We start from the raw sequence: 19,454 nt of genomic DNA on the forward strand, positions 1-19,454 counted from the left end.
GTTACATTGTTGCTTGCAAATGAGATGGTCCATTTTGCAGATTCCATTTTGCAATGTTCTACTTAAGTGAACTGATATAGTCCTCTTTAGTCCCGTAGGATGAATCTAGGATAAATGCGGCCCAATTGATAAACTTCCCCAAAATTTGGAGGCATCTCTTTGCAGGGTAAAGCTAAGCCCTGTATTTGATTATTTGTCTGTTGTTGACATAGAGTGTTCTTCGTCAAAAGCCCTTGGAGGTACTAAGTACTTTTGCAGTTCTGTGTTCAGAATGCACCATCATCTACAAAACACCTGAAACGGCCTTTTCCCAGTTGCTATATCTTTGCAGAGTTTCTTTTCCACACCTATATACTACCCAGAGATGAATTAAAAGAGAAGCAGTGAATCAGGAAGCTGTGGACTTTAAGAGGTCGCTTGCACCAGACAACCCAAGAACAGGAGCTTGCAAATCCTTATTCCTGGAATAAATCCACTGGACTTCATAAAATGTGGGACAAAGTTGCTATATGAAAAATGACTTAAGAACAACGTTCTTAAACGCTGTAGCCCAAGGTTATTCACAGGCTATGATGGCTCTTTCCTCTCTAAGGCAGCAATACCAGCAAAGGCTTGCTATGGGAGATTAACCTCCACAGAAAGGGGGACACACAAATTGTCACCCCTTTCCAGACTTGCTTTGTATCCTGCACTGGCACAGGTCCACCAGGGCTTGTGTGGGGAAGGCCACATGCCAGTGATGATAGAGTTGCTCTTGGGTTTTTGTGGAAAAGCCTAATCTGCACAGCAAGCATCAGTTAGCTCTACCTCCAGTTGTGTTCAAAGGCTGGTGAAACACTTGTGTCTGAGCAGCTCAGACCACACCAAAATGATAATTATGCAACTGGAGTGCATCGGTCTCTGGTAAAATCTCACTGTATGCAACCATTATTTCTGCTGCTTTCTTCACAAAATACATGCACAGGGAAATAGCATCATATACTGAATTCATAGAATCATAGAATGCGTTGGGTTGGAAGGGACCTTTAAAGGTCATCTAGTCCAACCCCCTGCAGTAAGCAGGGACATCTTTAACTAGATCAGAATTCTTCTTATGGAATCCAGACAAACAACAGCTTGTTAATATGATTCTGGAGATAATGTTTTTTCTAAGCAGAACTTCAAACTCCCCGCTGCTTTGGATACTGTCTGTGATGAATGTGGTATTGCCTGCAGCACACTGTAGCTTTTGACAGAAATAAACTACCTTTTCAGCCATATTCTGAAATGAAAAATATTAAAGTACTGTGGAACAGCCCTAGCCTCATAGATTTCAAATTTACTGATACCGAGAGCTAACAGTTACCTTGAGTGCCACCTCCTTACATGATTCCCTGCCTAAGCTCTCAGCCACGGGTCTGGGTACGGCCCAGGGAAGCATCGCGCTTTCAGACGTTCACAGCCTACTATCAGCCTCACTCATAAAGAAATTAATTCCCTAATGGGATTCTAGCTTTAAAATAATAGTATCCTAAAGGAGACAGCAAAATAAAAGTACACTTTCTCAAAAAAAAAACATTAACTTTTCAGAGCGGTATTTTTATTTGTATGCATTCAACAGTATACAAGTTCCTTCACAGGAATATAAACATAGCAACTTAGAAACGTCCATACCAAATCTGACCCGTACTCCACTTCAGAGGATTCAAAAGCAGATGCAAGAAACTTCACAGGAGGCAATGACAGGACAACCTGCTCCCAGAAGAAAGTTTCTGCTTAATCCCAACCGATGTAATGTTTGACCGATTTCACAAAACATGAAGGCCTATATCCCTTACAAAAGTAATATATGTATTATAGAGCAATCTGTATTTCTTATAGATTTCTGTACAGTAATATTTACAATATATTGCAAGGGTTACAGTCTTTATCTGATGCCTTTATTGCAAATACTTGCTTACAGGCCATAAAAAACAGACTTTGTACCTTTTACCTGTTCCACTACAGCCGTGGACATTGCCCCTTGTCACAGCGCTGGAGCACCTTGAAACACGTGGGCGTAAATAGCAGTTAGCACTGCACGCTTGCACTCCATTTGACTACTTTAGTTTACATAGTTTTAGTCAAACAAAATCATTCAATTTATGACTTGCCTTTGCCCTCAGCTCCAGTTTTAGGTTTCCCAAAGGACTGGAAACCCAACTCTGTTGCTAAAACTTCTGTTCATACCCCACTGGTCCCTCAATTTATCACTAAAGCTGAAAAATCCTATCCCTTCCAAAGCATGTCTTTTATAATGAAACAGTAAAAAAAAAATCTTGAGATTTTTCTTTGGAAAAAGATAGGTAGTGACTAACATTAGCAAGTTTTTCTCATTTTGAGGGATATGATGGAAAGGCCCAGCAGAAGGAAGGAAAAGCCTTTACATGTAACAGTAACAGGAGCTGAGTGAAGCCCTAGCTCCCAGTCTTTGGAAAAAGCACCAAATTACCCATTCCCAAGATGTATGGAAAAAGGATTGTCATCCACTGTCGTTCCCGGCATACCGGGATAGGTAGGTTATTAGCTTACCCAGGAGGTGTTATTACATAAAGGGAATGTATAGCTTATCAGAGGAAGATCTTAGACAGGTCCACATCGTCTCTGAAGTAAATGACACCTCAGAGAGACTGGAGTTCCTATCAGAGTTTGAACAAAGCCAGGGAAATTTTGCCACATATCCATGTGGAAAGTCACCACAACCCTATTATACCATTCATAAAGATAAAAAGGGGGTTTAAAAAAATATTCAGAATGGGGCCAGTTCTGATTTCACCAACCTCTGCCATAAAGCCTTCACTGATTTTGAGAAAGGCTGATGTTCAGTACTTTCAAGCAAATTAAACGTATTTCTTCCTAACATTGAAAACTCACGAGCAAAGCATCTTCCATCTTAACTTTCGAGAGTTGCTCAACTAGAAAAGCAAAAACAAACAGAAGTTTGAAAATGAAACCAAAAATTTCCTTGGACACAAACCAAAATAATTCTCCTGTAGCGAGGCACTGATTTGGAATGCAGAAGATTTTTCCTGCACTCCAAGCTGTCTACAGTCATCCATATTTTCAAAGAAAAGCAGTCCTTAGCTCTGGCAAATGCATATAAATATTTATGTGGTACAGCACCTTGCTAAGTGAGCATGAAAAGAACAGATACGGCAGGTTGTGTTCCTGACTAATAAACCCAGACCCTTAAAAACCTGCACCTTAAGTGCATAAATCTTATCATATTAGCAGCGTCTTGGGTTGGAGCTTTCTGAGAATCATCCTTTAATAATAATGTAACAAATACACATGGAAATTTCATTATTTAATGAAAAAATCCCCATGTACTAGCTTCCCTCTGAGTCTGCAGAAGCTCACTCACACAAACTATTTAGTTTTCTCCTAAGTGTAAAGCGGGTTCAACAATTATTTTATTATTAAAATTGTTATCTATCTATCTATCTCGGCAACTTCAGACATGTAGACCTTAGTATATAACACTAGAAAACGAAGACAAATGCCCTGCGTTCTCAAACTGTTGCTGTAATTGAAAACTAACCATCCAGGGACTGCCGAGAACATTTAAAATGTATGGAAATGCCACCCGGACGATCTTGGTGTGAATTTAACTGATGTCAACTAAACCTCTTGACGAGTGCTTCAAGGGCAACTCTTCCAGCATGCAACACTTCTATAGGTTAAAATAGGAAACCATTCCTCCTACCACCAGTGTTTTATTGAATCGCTGCTCACCCTCGCCCTTTCTGCTCCTCCAGATGCATTTACTGAGTAGCAAACACTTGAGAAACGCAGCTCGAGTGCTTGCTTGAGCTCTGCAAGCACCTGGCCGCGCCAGCAGCTGTTTTGGGCTAGGAGAAGCAGTGGGGCTCACTGCCACGGTGCGGGCAGGAGGAATGTGGAGAATGAAAGCTGATGTCTCTGGACAATTCACACTACAGGCCAGGTAAGCCGGACACCATATCCATGGTAACACAAAGTAAACTTTTCATCTCTGCAGGACCCTCGAGCCAAGTCACCGTTACACCAGCAGGGCAGCTCTTACAGATGGGCGCTGGTGCGACTGAAAGGGGAACTGTCTTTGGCTTTGATGGGGGGTTCCTTGCATTTTTTTGTGGTTTGCAATGTCCACAAAGAAATGCTTTGGTGCGAGACATTTTCTATCAAGCAATGACAGATTGGGGTAAGTGTCTGAGGCACGGCCAGCAAATTCCATGAATTGTTGTAGAGGCTCCATTCACTACACTGATCATCTAAAGTACTTTTTATCAGCTTTTAAAACACGTTTAGCTCAGCTAGTCCAAATGAAGCATTTTATTGATGCTATTGAGTAAGGCGCTGTCAACCCTGGGTGTCTCACCCCATCAGGATATTTACCTGGCACAGCTGTGCCCTAAAATGCCATCTTGCCTTGCAGTGCAGGGACGCCATCCTGCACATCCCAGCACAACCCTACTCCATACCCGCGCTAGGGAAGCGTGGCCTTACATAGCCTGGCATACCGTTTCCTAACATGATTTTGTCAGCCCACTGCTCACTCACAGTGCATAAAATTAAAGGTGTTAAACCACAAGCTGCCAAACCTTGCAACGTTTGGAATGTCAGAGTTGGAGACATATTGCAAACAAAGTGGAGGGGCCTGTGTACACGTGAATCGTATCATTCTGCAGACAGGCAGTAGCCATGCAAAACCCTCCCGCATTTTTGACTACCTGTTTCTTGGAACCGTGCTCCTGAAAATATTTTGGGCAGGGCTTTAAGGGCTATTCCTCCCCACTGCCTGAGCAAGCTGTGTGACAGAGCAAACTAGATGGATACAAGGTATTGCAATTTGGCTTGAATGCTCTCAGAGAAAGAGAGGCTTGGCGGGGATTTAGCTTACAACATGTTTGCCAAGTATCCCGGACAAAGCTGCCACAGTTAGTCCTCACCAGCCAAGCAAATAACATCTAATGATGTCAGGATGAGCCCTGGTCAAACAGCCCTGGTAAGGCAGAGGCTTTGAAGTCCGGGTGGAGCCTGTCTGCCTGCAAGGAAACGCCTGACCCAGAGGTCATTACCCCTTCATTCCCACTTTCTCCCCCCATCCCTGTTGGCGAATTCATTGCTGGAAAGGATGGCTGCACAACACAGACCTTCTGTCACAGCCCGGAATGGCATCCTGGGGCGGTAGACTGATGCTGAATGTTATTGTGGATGGCAGCTGCTGCCACGCTTTGCTTTTCCAGGAGCTTTCGTTTACTGCTGTCTCGCTGGGTGTCGTGGTCTGGGGCGCAGTTCACAGTGCTCTTGGACACCCCTGCGCTTGTGACAAGAGTGAGGCTGCCAGGGGACAGAAGCAAGGGTAGGAGGCAATAATAAAATACTAAACTTGTACAAAGTACTCATGAGCCAGATGAGGGACGAGTTTCTTCCTGTGTCTGATTTTGTTCAACTCCCAAGTCAAGGATTCTGAAGAAAGAGGAAAAAAAAGTGTCATTTATTGTTTATCACATCAGACAAGCATAAGGTGATATTCTAAAGCTTTTATTCAGCTGCTTATGGCTACTGCCAACATAGTAAATTCCCCCCTCAGGAGATTTCCACTTGGATAATGAACATCCATTTAAGCATGGTGCTGAAGCTGAAGGCTGAATAATCTCGGTTCAACCCAGGAAGGAGGACGCAGAGTGAGCCCCCTTCTTAGAGTCAAGCAGGATTGACAGCGAGAGGAGCTGAACTGCAGAGGTGAATCCAGGCAGCGTCCCACCGCAAAGCAGCAATGCCCATCTTGCTGAGGACCTTGGTTTTCTAAACCTCGCAACCCACGCTCAGGCTCTGCAGTCATCGCTCTCATGAAACACGTTAGGGAACCTGATCCTTCAAATAGCTGTTTTATTCACATGGTGCCCCACTAGGTCCTGGAGAGTTCATGAAAAATTAAAAGGAGAACATAAAATATGAATGGGATGATCACTGGCCCATAAAAGCCCTGCAGTTCCTGAACGGTGTCTTACTCATAATGAATGCTGGATTTTAGAAAACAGGTTTCTCCCTCTTTTCCCAAAGAAGGTGCAACAATTTTCAAGCCTCTGATGATGTTTGCCAATGACACAAAACTGGGGGGGGGTGGCTGACACACCAGAGGCTGTGCTGCCATACAGAGACAGGTTGGAGAGTTGGGCAGAGAGGAACCTTATGAAATTCAACAAGGGCAAGTGTAGGGTGCTGCACCTGGGGAGGAATAACCCCATGCACCAGTACAGGTTGGGGGCTGACCTGCTGGAGAGCAGCTCAGCTGAGAGAGACCTGGGAGTCCTGGTGGACAACAGGATGACCATGAGCCAGAAATGTGCCCTTGTGGCCAAGAAGGCCAATGGCATCCTGGGGTGCATCAAGAAGTGTGTGGCCAGCAGGTCGAGGGAGGTCATCCTCCCCCTCTACTCTGCCCTGGTGAGGCCACACCTGGAGTACTGTGTCCAGTTCTGGGCTCCCCGGTTCAAGAGGGACAGGGAACTGCTGGAGAGGGTGCAGCAAAGGGCTACCAAGATGATTAGGGGACTGGAACACCTCTCTTAGGAAGAAAGGCTGAGGGATTTGGGTCTCTTCAGTCTGGAAAAAAGACGGCTGAGGGGGGACCTTATCAACATTTATAAATACTTAAAGGGTGGATGTCAGGAGGATGGGGCCAGGCCCTTTTCAGTGGTGCCCAGCAACAGGACAAGAGGTAACGGGCACAAACTTGAGCATAGGGAGTTCCACCTAAACATGAGGAGGAACTTCTTTCCTTTGAGGGTGACAGAGCACTGGAACAGGCTGCCCAGAGAGGTGGTGGAGTCTCCTTCTCTGGAGATATTCAAAACCCGTCTGGATGCGTTCCTGTGCAACCTGCTCTAGGTGACCCTGCTCTGGCAGGGGGGTTGGACTAGATGATCTCCAGAGGTCCTTTCCAACCCCTACCATTCTGTGATTCTGTGTAAAATGAGGTGCCTTCAAGGATGTGCCTGGGAGCACCAGGGAGAGCACATCACTTCCCTGCGCAGCACAGGAGTCCACTCCCCATTAATAACCAGTAAGCAAACTAAACAGAGCCAAATACGTGGATACAGGGAAAACATTTAGATAACTAACTTGATGCTACATTGTCAAAGAAAGCATAGGACTGAAAGAAAAGATGTACATTTGGGTATAAGGAAACACCAATACCAGAACTACAGGACTCATCTTGTGATCACATGGTGATAGCTGCGTTCAGCTTAAATTCTGCCCAGTAAATGTAATATTTAACTTATGGCAGCTCTTGATGACTCTTGTCTCCTTTATTCTGGGTGCTGTGTACTGATATGTTTAGCTGACCTTTCTGAACTTTCTGTTTCTGTGGTCTAAATGGTAAGTACATTCTCAGTTTTCAGGAGTTAGCCTGGAAGCAATCATACCCCCACTGCTGAGGTCTATCAGCTGAGAGTCAGCCCTAGTATGTTTAAAATTAGGTTTATAATATGGACCCTATGGATCAGTGTTTCCTAGGCTGCCAAAAATTTTGTTGCCAAAGGAAATTGTTGCCTGTATAAAGCACTCCCTTGTTCTAGGTATTAAAATTATTGCAAGATGACCGTATGCTTGAATAAACTTGCTATTTACTTCATGGAGGTGTTCTCCCCATCCTGGTAGGCTATGCGCTATGAACTGTCATTTTGTCTCAGATGTTAAAAAAACAAAGCCATTGACCAAGCCCGTATGAGGTTACACCGGCTCAGCCTCTGGAAAAGAGCTTTCCCCCTCCTGCCCTTGCCTTTGCCCTGGTGAAGCATCTCCTGCCCTTCACGTCTGCAGATTTCATGCTCCTTGGGGTGGTCACCAGCATCTCCTGTCCCAGCTATGGCACTGGACACGCTTAGCACCATGCAAATGGATGGGGAAAGGGCCAACTGCTCTCTAGTGAGCAGGCTCCACGGTGACCACCATGGTTCAGGCCCTGGATCCTACCCCCGTCAAGGGCATTCAGGAGCAAACAGGCTTTTATTTGGTTCTTCTTCATGGAAATGTCGTTGGTTTGTTACGTGGCTCCCGCTTGTGGTGAAATCTGCCTCCCATCCTCTGCATTACGCCAGCAGCTGCAACAAGCTTCACAAACGGCCACCTGCATCATTTTGGTCTGTGTATCTCCCTTGCCTTTTATCACAGAAGGATGAGCAAGGAGAAATGATTAGCTCAGGAGAGCCCTTTCTTCTAAGGTAATTTGGGAAAGGATCTGTCACAAAACAACACTTCTTTAAGTTGTCAGCTGGATACCTGACAGTCCTTCTTATCTACAAGGGCTTGAAATGTTTGTGTGAGAATGTCTCCCCATTCCTCCTCCCTCAACTTGCAGGAAGAAAATAAGCTTTGAGAAAAATCCAAATTTTAAAAGTGATCCAAATTTCATATATTTAAAACTGATTTCAAATATGTAATTTGATTTTTGCATTATATAAAGGAATTGGGAGTGACAGCCCCAGATCTAGGTAGGAGAGAGGCTCAAGCACTACATTTCTCCACGTTCACAAGGCCCATACTCTCTATCAACCGCTGTATCTACACTGTACGATGTTCTTCTCACGCACCAATTACGAACTGTCAGAAAATATACACGTAATCCTCCATATCAAGATCTGCTCATGCAATTTTTAAATACCACACTGTAAGCTGCAGTACTTATCCTAAGGGCTTCATGTACTGAAAGGAGAAAAAACTGTTATCTACCAGATCATCAATACCAAAGGCCCCACGAATATAGCTCTTTTCAGGATGCAAAATAAATACAGGTTTTATTAAAACCAGGATATCGGCTTTTACCAGGGCTAAATCTGTTCCGCTTCTGTCTGTGAAGTAATTGATTTCCAAACCTAGATGCCACACATTTGTATTAATTATCTCTAGTTGAAAACAGTGAAGCGCCCCTCTAACCAAGGCAAACCGCACAACCGATTTCCAGCTACCGGTGCCAAACCGCATGGCAAAACCCACTTGAGAGGAGCCAAATCCACTACAGTCAAACAGGACAGAAAACTTAAAAGCTTGTAAAAGCTTGTGAAATGCCAGGGGGTCACCTGGAGCAAATTTTTATGGTCCCGACAGAGAGCTGGGGATGGAAATAAGAGTGCTAGCAGGAGGACTGACTCAGCTTTGCTTTCCTGATACTTGGGGGTGTCTGTGTATAAGCAAAAGGTGAACAGTGAGAGACTGAGTGAGAGTAAGGAAAGGGAAGCTGTAGCAGCATAGTATAAATACAGTGTACTCCTAATTAGTAATAGTTTCAGTTCACTCTGTTATCTAAGCAACTGTAATTAAGGGTTGAATACTTATAGAAGTTTTTTTCTAACATTTAATGTAGCAGAAATGAGAGAAACCAAGCTATTTACAAAGCAGTAATCTGCAAAGGACAGACATCCCTCATAGGCACTGACTCTTTAATTTCATGGGGGGGGAATCTCATCTAAATCTGGCAAGCTTTACGCATTTATTTGTTTGTATTTTGGTTTTTGTAATGACCCGGGTTCCTGCTTTGCAAAAAGGCCATACTTGGAACACGTAGTACACAAAATACACTTTCCTTCTGCCCTTCATGAAAAGACTAAAATAAACTAAGAAGTCAACCGCTCACTAAAGAGGAAAGAGAAATACACAAATCGACAGGGTGAGGCTTTGCACACACCTTGAGTTCACCTGGCTGCAATGCATGCTGAAAGAAGCCATCATGCCAGTTCCTGGATCATCTTGTTAGTCTCCTTGGCTTTCTTACACGTGTACAGCCATTTGATTATCCGAGCATTGCGCTCGATCACGGAGGTGCTGCTCGGGACCTGCTCTGTGAGCTCATCCTCCAGCAGCCCCTCGTCCCCGCTGTGCCTCGTGAAGTCGCTCTCGGATGTTGCCACACTGATGCTGCGGACCTTGAAGGAGACATTGTCGTACACCACAGAGAAGTTCTCTCTCCCGAGATCCTCGATGACCTCCTGCTCCAGGCCACAGTACTTGAAAAACGTATCAAACTCGGAGAAGGACTTGGAGTAGCGAGAGCTGATGTCTGACTGGGAGCGATGGAGACCTCTTCTCTTCACCTCCTTGACCTCCTCGGGAGGTGTGCTCAGTTTGGAGGGTCTCTCATGCTCTTTTGTACATACCCCTGGGGCTTCGCTGCTCACAGCAAGGTTTTGCTCTGCTCCGTGCTCGCTTGGCTCATGGTCACCGAGTTTTGCTGAGAGCGGCTCTTTGCTCTCGGTGGCTCCGCTGTCCTCCATGACTCTGGGCATCGCAGGGGAAGCCGCCAGCTGCTTCTCCTTTACAGACCCTTGGAAGATCCTCCTCACCAAGCTCCCCCGTGAGCCGTCCTGGCTCTGACCTCTCCCAAACTCGCATTTCTGGCGGTAAATCACCAGGGAATCCGGCCGCATCTGCCTCCTGGGGGTGCTGCGCCGGGCGATGGGGGGGCCGTGCTGCAGGGGGGGCCGGCAGGAGTACACGGCCAGCTCCAGGGGCTTCCCTCCACCCGGGTCCCTGCTGCTCCTCCTGCTCTCCACCGAGCAGGTCTCGCCGCTGCTCTCCGAGGCCGAGCTCAGCAGGATGGCGGGCTCCTGCCTGCTGCCGATCACCTGCTGGCTTTTCACGTACTTGGCCTTGTCGGCTGCCAGCCTCTCCACCGCGCTCCTCCTGCCGGGGCTGCGGACCTCCATCTGCCGGCGGAGGTACTCGGGCCCTTTGCTGCGGAGCCGCAGGCTGAGGGAGGAGTGGAGGTCGGAGATGGCGTGCATTCCCACGGCCCGGGAGAGTTCGGTTGGCATAGCAGGTTCAGGGGCGCGGGTCGCGCTTCCAGCCCTGGGAGGGAAGGAGGGGAAAAAGTAACAAAAAAAATTAAAAAAAAAAAAAAGGCAAAAAAAAGGCAGAAGGCGGAGGAGAGCCCGGGCGCTGGCGGGGCGGCCGCGCTGCCCCGGCCCGTCCGCGCTGCTGCCGTCGGGGCGCCGCGAGTGCGCGCTGCCGGCCGCGGGGGCGCGCTTGTGCCCCGCGCGCCTCCCGCCCCGCCCGCCCGGAGCACAGCCAATCCCGCCGCCGCCCGGCCCGGGGCACAGCCAATCCCGCCGCCGCCCGGCCAGCCCGTCACAGCAGGCAGCGCGCGGGCCGGCGCGGGGCTGAGGTGGTGAGGGGCGGCGGGGCGCTGAGGGGATCAGGGGCGGCGGGGGGCGCCGTCCCCCGGGGGGCTTCCGGCGTTACTTGCCCGCTGAGGCATCTTCTCCCGCGGCACAGCACGCTGATTTAGGGCCGGATCCATCAGACCGCGGCACATTTTTCGTAGAATCATATCACCTGGGTTGGAAGGACCTTCAAGATCACGGAGTGCAACCATCAGCCTAAAACCACCGCTAAACCATGTCGCTCAGCACCTCGTCTACCTGTTTTCTAAATACCTCAGTGATGGTGACTCAACCACTTCCCTGGGCAGCCTGTTCCGATGTTGACAACCCTTTCAGTGAAGAAACTTTTCTTAATATCAAATCTAAACTTCCCCTGGCACAACTTGAGGCCATCTCCTCTTGTCCTGTCACTTTCCCTAGTCGGGGGGGGGGGCAACATCTTTCCCTTAGCAGCCTTTAGACGAGACAGTGCCTCACAGATTTCAGTACCTGGATGTATCAATCAGGTGTGGTGCTAAAAAACATTTCTGCCGTTGTCTTTTTTAGGAAAGGAAGTGCCTCAGGCTTCACACAGTGGTGGAGCATGGCATGTGGCGGCCCAGGCTGGTCACCACTGCGAGCAGTGCGTAGACAGCAACTTCTGTGCTCCCAGCAGCTGCCAGCAGCATCCTACCCATCCCAGGGCATCGGCAACTCCAGGAAGACATTTGTCTATGGAGGTGCTGCGGCCATGCACATGGAAAAGTATTGTGGAATGGCATCAATCTGAATTGCATGTTATAAATCTTTGCTCTTCAGAAACACCGGGCAGATTTCCAAAAGGGCAAAATTCCCGTCTGCGGCTGGCAATTCTGAACAGGCCAGAGAAAGCCATCAGCTGTAATTTAAACACCTGAAAATCAGACACATAAGTCATAGGTAATCACCTGGGGCAGTCTGAGCCCCACATGATCTTACATGTGATCTCAGGTGAGATGCACCTCCCCATGGTCACTAATTACTGAATTATAGATAACTTTTCTCCTTACATAGAAAACAAAAGCCAGGTTATATCTGCAAGGTTTTTCATGCGTAGTTGTTTTCTTTCCTTAATTTGTCTATTACTTCTGTGGCATTATAATATCAGAATGCTTTTGTGCTAATTGACTCATACCTGATCTTTACAATCACTAAATTGTGGCAAACAACTTCACAAAGGGAGAGATGGACTATGGGCCTCCCTGTCCTCGTTACGAAGTTTTGGGGTACACCACTTTGCCACTGGGAACAATTTGCTCATATCTGTGTGGCTGGAGAAAAAACATACTAGGCATCGTTAGCATCAAGAAAGTGCAGGTCAAAGGTTGCACCCCTGGGAGCAGGCAGCGGGGGCCTGGGCACCTCTGCTGCGTGGAACTGCTTTGCTTTGGCGTGCGAAAGCAACAGCTTTTGTGCTTATACGTCCCACCAAGAATGGGGCTACCTGGACTGAGCCCTGCTATGATGGCTGCACCCAGATGGTGTGTCGTCACCAAAGGGTTGAGCCGTGCGAATAACAACAATGTTGTCCTCGTTCAGGCATAAGAGGGTACAAAGTGCTGAAGTGTGACCTGAGCAGCTGGGTTTTCGGAGCAGCTGCACTCCTCTGGGCACTTGCCTGCTTTTTGTGGGGATATTTCCACGGTTTCTGTGTGCTATCAGAGCCGTGCTATGGTTCATAGAATCACAGAATGGTTTGGGTTGGAAGGGACCTTTAAAGGTCATCTAGTCCAACCCCCCTGCAATGAGCAGGGATAACTTCAACTAGATCAGGTTGCCCAGAGCCCCGTCCAACCTGACTTGGAATGTTTCCAGGGATGGGGCATCTACCACCTCTCTGGGCAACCTGTGCCAGTGTTTCACCACCCTCATTGTAAAAAAATTATTCCTTATACCTAGTCTGAATCTACCCTCTTTTAGTTTAAAACCGCTGGGTTTTAATAACCTTGGGTTGTTGCCCAAGGGAACATGGAAGTCATGGTCTAACTTCCTGAACACATTGCAGGGCACTGTATGCTCATTTTTGAGTGTTATGCGTGGAGTGATTTTGTCTTTGCGCTCAACACAAAGCGGAGTCTCCAGTCATGCTGAAAGTATTTGCCACATTTTCGCTTCCTGCCCAGGACAAGCCCAGGAGCCTTGGGTGAGAGGTTCTCACTGTGACAAGGGAAGGGTTAAACTCTAACCCTGGGGTCAGAGTTTGAGCTAGCTCTTCAGCGGAGACCTGCTTAGAAAAACACAGAACAGAAACATTGTCTTGCCAACTTTTTTCCTAGACATGTAGGTCTGAACTCCAGAAGCCCCTTAACACATATTTCTGCCTGTTGACAGCAAGGATCCCAGATGGGATGCTTGCTTGAATCCGGACTGAAACTTGTGATATACTTTGAGATCCCTTAGAGTGAAATTCTTGTGGATATGTAGAATGGACACATTTTTTGAGACAGAACTTTTTTTTTTTTTCCCCTATAGATATACAAGTGGAGCTGGTTCACATAACAACTTACCTAAAATTAATGTCTTCAGAAACTGAAAAACTATAAGCACAATTAATTACCAGAGAGCTCTTCTTTCCCTCTTAAAGCAGCTCATACCCAGATGTGTAAGCATGTCGTTAATATTGTTACATATTTAAATGCTTCATGGAAGGCTGGGCTTATAGAGAAGGCTCATTTCTTCTGACAATGAATCATAGCAATAAGACAACAGAAGCGATGAATTTAGTAATGAGATTAAGGTTTCATTCCCATCCCCCTATTGACAAATTTGTCTTAATTTTTTCCTTCCACTTATTCCTTGGAGTTCTATGACACTGTATAATGTAACAAAACATATTCACATTCATCCATGCATCTTAATTCGTGTTTGTTCCAATTTCTTGTACCTTGTATCTCTGAGCTTTGAGAACTTGCAAAAAAATCTCAAGACGTGATTTGTTTGCATTCATTTGAAATAATAATAAGAATGAATATACATGACTATCAGTAAGAGTGGTCTTATTAAGCAACTCCAGCTGCTTATTCACTCTTTGCGACATGCAAAAGCCACTAGCAAGAGCAGATATTATATAGTTTTGTCACTGGACAATAGCTTTGTGCTTAGAGTTGATATACAAAAACAATTGAAAAACATTGATTGTTTTGGGTGAAAGAAAGGTTTTTAAACATAAAAAAAATTGACACATTTTCCTTTCACTGCGAATTTCCTAGGTTTTGAAGGCATGCCCGAAAGACAAACCTGGACACTTTTGATGGAACACTTTTCATTTTCAACCCATTTCCTCCCCCTCTCACTGACAAAGGAAAATGTGAGTTTTGATTTTCCACAAAGTGTATGTCACAAGAAATTTCTCACTGAAAATCGCAACATCTCTTTTCAGCTGACTTTCTTGATATGTGAGATACTTCTCCCTGCGAATCCTGCGTGATGACAATGACATTTAAAGCAGGAGAAGAGTCTTTCCAGAAAACAGAAAACATTACGAGCAACAAAGTTTTTAAAGTTTGGCTCCCCTTTGATAAGGTACATTAATATAGCAGCTGCACAGTTATGTGATACTTTAAATACATTTAGATCACGCATTTAAGAAATGCATTTAAGTTTAAAATATGTTTATGTTATTTGAAATATTTATATTTGTATATTTTGGAATTAGCTCTTATATTTATGGATCCACTCTTACAATGTTCATAGAAGAGAGAGCCATTGCATTTCTTCTTTCTGGAAAGGAGGGTGAAATATAGTGTATTATGAGAGTCCCAAGCAAAGCAGCTTTGCCTCTGACCCAGCACAGGCTTGCAGACAATAAAATGGAAATAAAATCAGGCAGAGCAGCACCCATCCCTCAGCCCGTCAGCCAGCATCGGTCTCTTTCTGGCTCTCATGCATTAGGTAAAGGTAAGAGAAGCAAATCCTGCACACGCTAAGCCTTAGCTGACACCAGGAGTTTTTCCACGGAAGGAGAGTTTTATGGAACACCTCTGAGTCAGCTGGCATTTAAAGTTATCGCTAAATACAAAGCAGTTGAATTTTATGTGGGGTAAGACAAACCACTTCTCGCTCTGTTTGTATTAATAAGAAATGCATCTGGGGCACCTTTTCCCTCTGCTGGAGACTGGGAAGCCAGTAAGTGGGAGCTGCTGCAACATGACTGTGGGTGAAAGATATAATGTGTGCAAAGCTGAGGTCATTGCTGCCTACTGCTCCCACCCCATTCCCAGTGTCAGTGACACTCCTTTGATTTATAGCGGTCAAAGGGCAAAAATGAAGCAGTGACAGCGGGAGGTAAAAGACAAGGAGAAGAGAGGAGAAGAAGGGGGAGCTCAAGCCCTGACAGAAATGGGACACTCCCATTTTGGGGACCCCCAAGACAGCTGTGTCCCAGGGCAGAGGTCTTTCCTCCATAGCAGCTCTCGGTCCTGGGCTCAGGTGTTGCCTGAAGAGCAGGAGCAGCCATGACCAAAGGGTGGTTCGCTCCCGCTGTGACTTACTGAGTGGTGCCACTGGGTGTCCTGTTTGCTGCCTTCGGGTGGCACAAAGCAGCCACGAAGTGGAAACTAATAGTTTCAAACCAGCTGTCTCCAGTGGGGAAATTTCAGGCCCTTCGATGTAAAATCAGTGAGGGTCACGATTCACCCTCAGATTCATACATGCAGACACGTATGCCTGCACATCTTCAGGCAGAATGTTAAGACTCAGAGCTTGAGTGCCGTACAGGGAAGATTTCAGTATAGGCAGACCTGCATCACTTCTGTGTCCTCTTTTAGCCTCTCCCACCACCGCCAGATTGCTTAGCATCTTTTCCCAACCCTGTAATGCCAGGTTGCTTGCTTCATTAAACAACTTAGCATCTCAATCAGAAAACATCTTCCTCTTGAAATCAATCCAGCTTGTTCACAATTGTCATTAGTGCCATTTATTTTTAGTAGGATTATTTTGGAAACCCCTCGTGTACGACTTTCTAGGTTGAAGAATCATCCTGGATCTAAACAGGACTGTGTAATTTACATCACAGTAATTCATGTCAACACATGGGGAGCCTTATCAGAACAAAGAGCAGAAGAAAAGTGATGGAATAACACAATGAGAGCAGGAGATGAAAGGGAGGACAAATGAAACATGAATTACACCAGGCAGTGCCAACGGGGAGGCTGCAAGCCATGGCACGCTCCCTTCCCCTCTTATGCCCTTTTGTCCCTGCAGTACATCTGAGCTTACACTAGCTCCTTTTTTTCATATGCCTTTGACATGCCTAACACAAGTAAAAATAAAAAAAATCAACCCAAGTTTGGTACCTAATGTATTTAAGTGTGTATTAAAATGTTGAGATCGAATATTTAACCTGTTGTCTGAGGGATCAAGTTCATTGAATAATGTATAAAGGGATGGGGAAGACCCACAGCTTTCACAGGAAAATACAGCTACGACACTCCAGAGGAAATAAATGAGTGAGCTCCCAGAACAACTCTGCTTGATCCAGAAAGGGATCCTTTGAATTTTGAATTGAAATCCTTTATGAATGAATGTATGTTACATGTGTTAAAATAAGCTTTGCACCCAGTAAAAGGTTCTTACTGTTGCTTCTGTCATGTATAAGTTGGATAAATGTTCCCACAGTCTTCCCCCGTAGCCACGGTCACAGTTTGCAGTTGTGAAACTGCATCCCTCGGTGGCTGCAAAACCCTTTACAAACCAACCAACCTCATACACAGTCACTTCACCCAACACAGGGACGGGTCGGGGCAATTCTGCAAGTACTTTCTGCATTTATAGGCAGCGTTACTGCAATCCCGCTCACTCACCAGCATATTTATCCACACAGTTTTCCTCTGAGGAAGTACTGCTAGCCTAGTCTCATATATAGCTAGCTTTGGTCATGGAAAAGCCCTTTCACCTAATCTAAAGCTAAAACCCATACAAGGTTTGAAGCTGTACAGATCCCTGTTGTTTTAGGGAACTTCCAGCATCGATGTGTCACTGGGATCCTCAAAATTCTCTCTGCTGTCTCCTTGCCCTGTAGATGCCTAAAACAATTCGTGCAAAGCCTTTTGCTGTTGCAGTGCCAAGGCATTACATGTCTACCCATGGGCACAAACGCCACCATACTTCTACTGTGGTCAAGAAGCTGAGATGCTTTATGCAAGCTTTCGTCCCATGAACTCGTCTGCTTCTTCTCACACGTGGGCTCTCTCGCAGTGCACGTGCCAGATTAGGAAACATACGAAAGGTCGCTGATTAGTGGGCTTCTGACAGAGGATTGCCTGTTGTCTGTTATATATAATTTATATCCTGTTAGTTGAGGTATTCACCTGGCAAGTGCAAGAGGCTGTTTTCCCCTCCCAGATTTGGAGCAAACGTTTGAAATCAAATTTCTTGCTTCCCAACACCATAGTCACAGTGTGGGTGCTGTAATTCGTTGTCACTCAGATTCTGCTGCTGAAAACCAGGGGAAGTTGTGGATGCCCCATCCCTGTAAGTGTTCAAGGCCAGGCTGGATGGGGGTCTGAGCAGCCTGGTCTAGTGGGAGGTGTCCCTGCCCATGGCAGAGGGGTTGGAACTTTAAGGTCCCTTCCAACACAAACCATTCTATGATTCTATGATTATTTTGTTTACCTAATTAGAAATTTATTGAAGATAGTAGGCAGAAGATATTAATTCTATAACCTAGGAACCATGCACCTGGAAAGTAGGGGATACCCTGCGAATTTTTAGTTACCCGTGCAAAGGGGAAGGATTTAAACAAGGAAGGTTGAAAAAGTCTCACCTTCAATGCTGGTCAAGGTGTTCTCTGGAGATGTGGGTTCGAATCACAATATGGTATCTAAAAACTTTGGCTTTTCTATTTCCATGATATAGACTCAAATTTAGAAATCAAGCAACAGGACAACATTCATATGTCAAAATCCTAGTGACACACAGGAACTGAACTACCTTCAGTTCAGTCCAGGCATTTGAAGGTCCTATCAGCTTACGCAGGTGTTGCCTCACTCAGACACTGACTGCTAGAAATCACGTTCCCTATTTATCTCAGATATATCTCTATAATATTTATCTCTACATATCTATATAATATACCTATATAATATATAGATTAGCTGTACAATATATTAAATGTTTTATAGCAAGTGGTGATTCACTAAGCCCAAAATGTCAATATTAAGGCAAAAATTTTGACACATTTTCCTTGAGAGAATGGTCATGGGAGTCTTGGCACTGCAGCACTTCCCACCACAGCTGAGCACAGGTCTGCTTCCTTGTTCTGGTAGGAGAGACCCACAGAAGACCACAGTGATCTCTGAGAGGGCAGCAGACATGCTCTACATTTGCAGTGTCTGTTAAGCTCCGGCAGTGTCTTGAGCTGGGCAGCTTCTCAAAATCTGGCTGGATGCAAGGGAGATGGAAATGGAACTGAATAAATTTGTCCAACACTATCTATTGTGGACACAGCTCCTAATGTTATCAGTCAAACACCAAAACACTTCAGATACCACCTGCAGAGCACAGTGCCAGAACTTGTAATACATGGACATGTATAACGTACGAAGCCCATCGTCTTCTGTCTAAGGTTTTGATAATAAATTGGATGAGATCGCGATTGCTTCCTTCCTAAGGATTTCTTGTGTCTATGAAATACTCCATCTGAACATACAGCTAGCAATCGCTCAATCTTCCTTACCAATGACTGCAGATTTTAGCCTCTTTCCTTAGGTAATCTACAAAGAACCGACCGAGGACAACGTTTTTTCTGTATTTCCTGTATATTAATTTAGACCTGGAAGAGATCCTGTGTGGTCTCTCTTGCAGAGTTACTGGCGAGTGAAGCTTGCATGTTACTTTTCCACTGAAGGAGCCAGTGCTCCTCACTGCTGAGATGCCTGGTGGTTTTCTATATTTTGAGGAGCTTAAAGTCTTTCCCGTATCCCTTAGCATGCGGGTCTGCAGTTCAAGTCTTGATGGACATGTGATAGTTCAAGCAGACTGCTGGAGTACAGGCTCCAAAGGGTGATTGCTTTTTACTGTTGTAGGCACAAGGAATACACAAATTTAGGAAAACTGATAAATGTGTATTACTACAGCTTGTTTGCTTCCCCCTTCTAGGTATTTTGTGGTCTCCTTCAGTTCTGTGATGCAAGAGCTCCTTTTGGAGTTTAGATGGGGAAATGAACTAATTTACCAAGACAGTTCCCCTGCCAAGGGCAAACTTTTACATTAGATGGTCATCAGTCACTACATCTCTGAAGGTGTGGCGGACTGTCCTGTCACTTTCTAAAG

At 45.6% G+C, this 19,454-nt stretch overlaps 1 protein-coding gene across 1 annotated transcript; it reads right to left on the reverse strand.

Annotated features, from left to right (window-relative positions):
* Positions 1-1,557: 1,557 nt before the first annotated feature.
* FAM110C (family with sequence similarity 110 member C) lies at positions 1,558-11,218 on the reverse strand. The gene is made up of 2 exons (XM_074581714.1): positions 9,692-11,218; positions 1,558-5,469 (listed from the first exon to the last, which is right to left on the reverse strand). Exon 1 carries the CDS (start codon positions 10,815-10,817, stop codon positions 9,732-9,734), a length of 1,086 nt encoding a protein of 361 aa, XP_074437815.1. The 5' UTR covers positions 10,818-11,218; the 3' UTR covers positions 1,558-5,469; positions 9,692-9,731.
* Between the last annotated feature and the right edge of the window lie 8,236 nt (positions 11,219-19,454).

Source organism: Larus michahellis, chromosome 3, assembly GCF_964199755.1.
Source record: "Larus michahellis chromosome 3, bLarMic1.1, whole genome shotgun sequence".
Lineage (NCBI taxonomy): Eukaryota > Metazoa > Chordata > Aves > Charadriiformes > Laridae > Larus > Larus michahellis.

Bases quoted from the DNA above. Each gene is read 5' to 3' on its own strand.
- FAM110C (XM_074581714.1), bottom strand. From the start codon at position 10,817: ATGCCAACCGAACTCTCCCGGGCCGTGGGAATGCACGCCATCTCCGAC.